Here is an 8,296-nt window from a genome sequence, read left to right on the forward strand (position 1 = left end):
GTTTTAATATGTTGTGGATTGTTATAGTTACTGAAGCACAGCAGTCTTATTTGGAGAACGGCAAATTGTGTTTTTACTTACACAAGCATTTCCAATTAAGAGTTGCTCTGAAAGGAAAGCATAATGGTGCAGATTTAATTACACCTCAGGGGCAAATCCAAATAATCAGTTGGGTAAATAATGTTAGCTTGACTTCTGGGATATTAGCATGCAAGATGAGAAAACTGATACCAGTCTTATGTGTGGATGCTAAATATGAGGCTAAAGCCAGCAGAAGATCATCTTAGATTAGCACAAAGACGGTGAGCAGAGGGAAACCGCTATCTTAGCTCTGTCCAAAGGTAAAAAATCCACCTGGAGCCACAACTTGTTTTTAGAATAATGTAAGTTGGACTTTTATGGAAAATTTTCATGTTTCCTTTCTTCGTAAAATTAGAAAACTAATACCAGTCTTATGTCTCAGTCAGCATATTAGCCTATCTTAAAATAGGCACAAAGACAGCGAGCAGGGGCAAACAGCTAATTTGGCTCTGTCCAAGGGCAAAGTAAATCTACCTATAACTTTACATTTTTCTACAGAATAAACAAATGAGACAATATGTTAATTAGGGTGCCCCATGTCTTCCAGTCTTTATGCTAAGCTATGCTAAAGTAAGCTCAGCTAAAGTTAAAAAGGTACAAGTGACATGGTAAATGTCTATCATTTTTACAACACTCAACAATACAATTGAAAGTTTTTATGCTACATTCACAGAAAAAAAACTATTTAGCAAACCAAGCTAAACTAAGATAGCTTTTCTGGCTTTACCTTAATTTCGTGTTTTAGCTAGCCTACAGACTGACTGTGTCTACATTTTCATCTCACTCCCACCAAGAAAGCAAAGGGGTGTTTTGTTTCCTAAACTATTCTTTTAAAAAGTACCATTAGCTTTGAGGGGGAAGACAGCGCTGTGACACCTACGCATCTTAGTGGTATACTTGATGTAGAAAAACAACAGACTGCAGCCATTTCAGATTGCAACTATGACAGAACACAAGCTAATCTTCCAAATTCATATAAGTCATATCTTTTATATCATATCTAAGCTAGATAGCTCGTCACTGACCTTCCAAAGTCAAATATGACAAAGCTTATGGTTAGTTAGTCAGCTGACCTTCTAAGATCATGAATGTCGCAGCCATGACTGATCAATAAAAAATGTCAATGACATTTATACTATTGATTCATATTTCCAGTGACTTCTTTGACATTCTAGTTCGCCGGTCAGAAACGGTTCAGTCATCGAAAATGTCATGCACTCATGGGTTAGTGATGTGTCCTTTCTTGACCCACTTTAACCTCAGCTCAGCCTGAACTACACGACCACATCTGTCACATACCCGTTTATTCATGGGCTTCACACAACAAATGTGATGCTGTCAGCAGTGGAGCAACAATTTACAGACGGTATGCAGAGAATGCTTCTCATGCAGGATCATAGAGTCGCTTTAATCTCTTTATTTTCACTGTCTTAACAGAAACGATGCATTGATGTATTTCCAACACCCTAAAAGTAGTGAGACAGTTGTATTTGACCTTTTGTTTTTATCAATTTTTGTATATCGTGTCCTTCTGTAAATGCACATGAATCCTCCTAACTCAAAATTATATCTTAAAGCTGCTCGCGCTAAACCATCACGCTCGTTAAAATTATTTGTCACGGCCTAAATGCAATGCAATCAATTAAGTGCTAATTTACAAAATGTACACAGTGAATCACACTTACTTAGTTTAAATCTGCTCTGCTGTCTTAATTTATGCAAACACAGATTTAATCCACTTTGCTGCCAATTTCATGCTGCTCCAGCCGGGGATTTACACATCACTCTACCATTCTTGGGAACTATTCATTTCATCTTAATCAGATCCAGCTGTATAATTGCAGTTACGGAGATTAGTGCCAAGGAAGGAAAGAAGGACACACACACACACAATGGCACACATGGACATATTAATACAGTCCATCCACCATAGGACACACACATATACTGTACATGCACGAGTGTGAGCACACACACACACACACACACTCAGGCGCAGCAGCTGACGGCAGCCTGATAGTGCTGAGCGCTGCAGTGATGAAACCAGAGATGCTGCTCGCTCCTCTTAATAGAATTCACACTGGCAGCATCGGCCAGCTGTAGTAGAATGCTAATGTACGCGAGAGCTTTCCTGCGTGGGCTGACCCGCGCTTCATTCAGAAATACACTGACTGCAGTAGGAAAATAGATGGAGTGGAAAAAATGTTTTTTCTGCAGACAAATTCTTTTGTAAAGGAGAAAAAAGCACTTTTTCTAAAATGAAATATATTTGTAAAAGTGCAGATCAGAGTCCAGATAAAGACTAAGCATCACATTTAACACATCCTCTGATCTCTGAACTCCCATCATAGCCCCTGTCAGCTACGACATGATGTGTCACTACACAGTTACAGATGTGTGAGCAGCTAACGCAGCTGGCAGGTAGTGTAGACGTAAACCGTGTCCTACCTCTCCTGGTCTGTCTGATCTTTGGGCTCAGCATGGCTGTCATCGCTCGTCCACGCGCTGTCCTCTCGGCATGTTCATGTACATCCACACACCCCACCCTCTGTCTCTCCCTCTGCCTCTCTGTGTCTTCGCCTCTCTCCTCTTCTTCTCTCCCTGACCTTCTGCAGTGCGGCCGGCTGCAAGGGGGTTGGGTGAAGAGGGGAGGGGAGGAGAATGGAGAGAGAGAGGGGGGTGGTGAAGGAGGAGAGGGAGAGGGAGGAGGAACTACCCCTCTTTATTTTCCGCGCACACGCCCAGTGGCCTCCACTCCTCCCTGTTACATTATTCATAGCGGTACATCCGCCTGGGGTAGATGGAGGAGGAGGTTTTTGGGGTGGGTCTCACACCGGCAGATCACGGAGCTGACCGGCGAACAGATGCCTGATTTTAAGTGTTGTTATTTTCTGTAGTAAGTGCTTTCTATAAAGAGCAAAAAGAGGAGGAGAGGGGGTGTTCATCTGGCAGGTGTCTCCTCCCTCTGCATCTAATTAAGCTGTAGAGGTCCTCAGCTTGTCTCCACCTCCTTCCCTTAATCACTCATTCCCCCATCCTTCCTCTGCTTTCTCTCTGGCTTTATAGCCGTTTTATCTCCTTTTCAAATCTTTTCCTCACACCGATCTCGCATCAATTCTACTGTAAATCCGTCAGTCTCTACCCTCTTTTCTTCTTCATTACCTTCCTTGACCATTTTTCTTCTTTGCCACTTTTGGCTGTCGAAGAACGATGCCTGCCCTCAGTTCAAAGTCAGACGTGGGAAATTCCCAGCTCATACAGAAGGTCGTAATTACATCCTCCAGGCATTCCAGTGGCACAAGTAAGAAAAACCAGGAGAGAAAAAATACTGTTACCCTTTCTAACAGACATTGTCATGTCGCCTCGAGCTACAGGGGGCTGTAACTGACAGTGTGAAGGAGTGTGGCACTGGCAGGAAGAGAAATTTGAAGCCTTGACGAATGTCACCAGTGTTCAATTTGGTAGCTAGGTTTGATTTAGTAGCAGTTTTAAATATGTGCATTAGTTGTAGTAAAATTTCAATTTCATTTTTATTTCTAATGTCATTTTTGTTCTACATTCTGATGTTTTGAGCATTTCAAGGTCACAGTAGTTGCCATGTTTGCTTTGTACTAGCAGACAATGCTGTATTTATGGCAGACTGTAATAATGCAAACGCAGTTCGTCACTTTCTGCAGTAATAGACACACTCTTCACAGTTAATCCGATTGCCATTCACAAACTTTGGCTGTTTGAACAGAGCCGCCCACACGCTATTGTTCTTACTCACCTAGCATTACTGCAGCCATGTGCTCTCCACTGCAGAGCAGCCTGATCATTCATCAACATACTGTTCACTGGACAAGCAGCTAAAACACCAGGAACATTACCGCAGTTAATATTTGATTTTTTGATACTTGGGGGAATTAAAACATTTACTTTAAGGGAAGATGGTTGACAGCATACATTAATCCTGACCACAAAACAGAAACATGGCTGATAGCCAACTGACATTAGCGCTTATGCTACTTCCACAGCCTTTGTTAAGTCAGCATTAGCTTCTTGGATCTACTTAAACCTGGACACAGCGTTGGAGAAGGAGCCCTGTTCATTCCTGTGGAAGCTGCTCAGTGGTGCATGAAGCCAAAAAAGTTCTAATTTCTGGGTGTAAAATTACCCAGATCTTCTGCATAGCTTCCAGTCAAGGGGCTAACTTCCGGTTTAGTCCTCCGCTAGGTTGAATGGGAATAAAACAATTTAATGGTGTGGCTCTTCCAGACTTTTCAAATGTTATCAGACTGAATGGATCAAATTCTGATGGCGAAACAAGTCATTTCACTGGGGTTGTGACACCCCTCCAAAACCACCAAGTGATAGCTGATTGGGAGACTGTTTCCTGGTCCACTGTGTACATTAACAGTTCTCTTGTTTTACTTCAACTAGCTGCTAACATTAGCACAGTAACATTAGCTGCTACTACGTTGCAATAAATGCTAATTCCGCTAGCATGTTAGCACTTAGCATCTCTATTTTAACACACTACAGATTGCCGAACAGTAAAAAACATACACACAACAGTATTTACCTCATGCATGTTTCTTAATGTCCGTTACTCGTCGATACTCTGTATCCACCAGAGTATTGGACTTAATTACTCTGCAGCTCTACACCTGTGGCCGTCTGTGAACGTTACGTCTCATTAGCGTCAATCTACAGGTTCACCATTAAATCCCGCCCATCTACCTTTCCGATAGGGCAGACAAGATGCTAACAACCAATGCAATTAATAAAGCTACAGATGGACAACTGAACGCCCTGAGGTTAGGTTGTGAGCTGAACTGAGCAGGCTACTGTGCACTGTAAACAACCCTGTTAGAATTTCAATAAACTTTGTTAACACAATGACAAAGACTATTAGCCTGCTACATCTGTTTTTAATCCATTATCAGTGTTAGGCAAGATACTTTCAAAATTCAATAAATTACATAATATTAGTTACCTTCATTTTAAAGTAATATATTACGTTAGTCTGATATAGATATGAGATAGGGATACATATTTTTACTTGTAGGCTAAGTCATATGAAACACAACAAACCTATACCTTCTATAATGTGGCCCATAATGACATGACAAGACAAAAATACCCTTTTCTATGCCTTTTTATTTTAGTCCACAGAACAAGGAATGCATAGACATTTTAAAATGTTTAAAAATGTTAATCTTTATTACGCCTCTACTGGTGAAGACAAAATCAGATTATTTCCAGAGTGAGAAAACTACACAAGAAAAAGCTTTTGTTCAGTTTTTTTGATCAGGCTCGAGTTCATAAAGAGCTGAAGAAATTTCCAGCTGTAGGTCTTCCCTGGTACGAAGCATCAGACCTGTCACTGCTGTTAGCAGCTGTGCTGCAGCAGCCGGGCTTCCCTCCTCCTCCAGTGTATAGAGGATAATAGCCTCGAGTCCTGCACTGCAATTGAATCAGAGCCGGCCTCACGTCAACCACAGCTGCTCTTATTACAGAGCAAAGAGGGAGAGAGACGCAGAGGGGGTGGAGGAGTGTGTGCCCTCACATATCATACATGCACATTAACCCACGAGCCAACAAGCAGTTAAAATGAAGCGGCAATTGCAAAGATAGATCTGCGCGCACACACATGAATCCAAAATGGATCCAAAATGAGGCTGACAGAAACAGAGATAGGGGTCACACAAGCTGAAATGAAATGGAGAGAAAGAGGGCACACACACACACAAAATGAAACCAAGATGAAGCACAGCGAGGGAGTGACACACACACACAAACACACCAAGAAACCAAAATGAGACAGCAATAAAAAGACTTCAGTGCCAGTGTTTGGTTTGAGACAGAGGTTGGGTGAAAGCGATGCGGTCACACCATACTGGGTGTGGCTCTGGGTGTCGTTTCCCTCTGAATTTATCACCAAAATAATCTCCCTTTTGTTCAGTTATCACAGTGTGGGATGTTGGACCAAAGAGGAAGAGACAGGAAGGTGAGAAGAGGAGGGAACGTGGACTCACAGGCTGGATGTTTCATGCCACAAACCGCCAGAGAAGAACTTAACCATAGCCTTTCCTGTTTTTGTTTAGCCATAACCACTGGGCTGCTCTCTGTGTACACTTCACTGGCACCATAACTTTGGTATACAAGCTTCCATGCCAATTTCAGAGCAGGCTTCAAGTGCCCCCTCGCCCCTTAGAACAGAGTTAAAAGGTGTAGCGGTTGAAATGGGATAACCCTTCAGGACTCTCATACCTCATCAGTAGTCGTGGCTCTAATGTAAACTGACGTGACTGGACTTTTCCAATATCCCTTCTTCAGCTACGGTGATTTCTCGCGTGTTACTTTGGCGATCTTATCACAGTGACATTTCCCATTTATCTGATGGAGATAAAAGAGCGTAGACACTCGCAATCCATTCACAACTTCATGATAGCGGAGCAAGAGCTCGTGAAGTATGTTGTTCTGATGTCAGGTACGGGATATCCCCTGTTGGTTAGTCCGTGTCCTAGACTGTGGTATACTGGGAATCAAGGAAAGGCATGCTCAACATTATCATATTGTGCTGCCTACTGCCTCTGCTCTGACCTATCAGGATGCATCAAGTGACGTGAAATACACAATAACCTTCCCAGACCACCTCTTGGAACTACACTTGTACTTCCATCACAGTGCAAACCGGACTGTGATAGCAATAGTCTTCATCCTGCGACTGTCTGACTTGAAGATCAAGGTATACTAATTATTAGTGAGACTGCCGTGCAAGCAAATACTAAACAGTATTTATTCAATTTAAGATTGGGAAGATTGAATGCGGGGACAAGGTATCAAATAAAGAGATCACCCTGACAAACCTGACTGGCTGAAACACATTAGAGGAGATAAACTTCATACAGTATAAAATTATGCTAACAATGCGGATTAGTTTCCAGCATTTCCATCAATGCTGAGCAAGTATTTTAACTTCAACAGCCAGCAAGGTAGTGTCAAAAGCCAAAAATCCCTCCAGCATTTCTTCAGAAATTGCATTCTGTGGTTATGCAGTCATTCACAGCTGGTATTTCCCATCAACGCAGTACTTACCAGCACTGCAAGTCTATTCTAACATAACACTGATTCATTATTTCCAGGAGGTAAAAGACACAAGGTGGCCATCTCAGCACCTGGCCGTTGAAATACTTCCCACGTTGGCAGAGGAGGCAAAGCAAAAAATGATGCCGGGTTGCCAAGGCCCTGTACTCCTTTTGTACAACCTACAGGTTTGTGGTGTTGGTGTACCTCCAGGCTCACATACTGCCACATCTTGCATGGCTGTCAAAAGTCTTTCAACCTGCAGATTTTTTAAATTTCCATCCTTCCATCCATTGTCTGTAACCACTTATCCTTTTCAGGGTCATGGGGGGCGGGGACTGGAGCCGATTCATCACAATTTAAATCATGTAAATCAACATCTCCTTAAATCATATACCCAAGTTGAAATATCGACCCTGCTAGCCAGTGAATGTGACGAATGGGGACAGATCTGCCCATTACTCAGCTGTTTGGCAGCAGTGTGATGTCATTCAGCGTCAACTGTGAGAGAGACTTCTCAGCAATGAGCAGGGTAAGAACAGAGGGCATGTAGTAGCAGCCGAAGTGTGTGCCCAACATTTAACCCATTGCATTTTTATTTTCAGGCCTTGGTAACAGGCTGCAAGGAGAGCATCTGACTGCTCGCCTGAGGATCTCCATCAGTAGACCGGCCCTGAGTAATTTATGAAGGGCAGTGGAAATGATTTTCTCAAAGCACAGGAAATTAAATGTACAAATTCAGGGTGCAATTGGAATGTAGGAGAAGTTGATCAATACCATGTCCTCTACCTATAATACATAACAAATCTGTATGAAAGGCCAACATGCATGAAATATGGACATTTCAAGCTGAGAAACAGATTTCTGAGAATCACTAATCGAGTTCTACAGTTTGGATTGTCCCTTAAAAGTCTTTATAAATCCAGCCTCTTGATTTTGAAATGTAAAAACTGTCTGTGTGAAGCCACCACACCAGCATATGTCACAGCGGTAGAGAACCCTTCATCTGGTATTCATGCCCTTGTCCACTGTTTCCCTTTATTCTATCTATTCTTTGTTCTATCTGTGGGAGTTTTATCTAACTCATTTGGTATTGAGGGTTTTTGATGACGATCTGACTCGCTGTCAGAGCTGGGCACATTAT

At 42.3% G+C, this 8,296-nt stretch overlaps 1 protein-coding gene across 1 annotated transcript in view; it reads right to left on the bottom strand.

The window, feature by feature from the left end:
- The window catches only part of arhgap22b (Rho GTPase activating protein 22b), a 36,835-nt gene extending 34,115 nt beyond the window's left edge, over positions 1–2,720 (bottom strand). Inside the window, exon 1 of the mRNA XM_084343068.1 lies at positions 2,530–2,720. Coding sequence (XP_084199194.1) covers positions 2,530–2,572 — 43 coding nt within the window. The 5' untranslated portion in view covers positions 2,573–2,720. The remainder of the gene's footprint in view (positions 1–2,529) is intronic.
- Between the last annotated feature and the right edge of the window lie 5,576 nt (positions 2,721–8,296).

This window comes from Pagrus pagrus (genome assembly GCF_965226575.1).
Source record: "Pagrus pagrus genome assembly, chromosome: 21".
Classification (NCBI taxonomy): Eukaryota; Metazoa; Chordata; class Actinopteri; order Spariformes; family Sparidae; genus Pagrus; species Pagrus pagrus.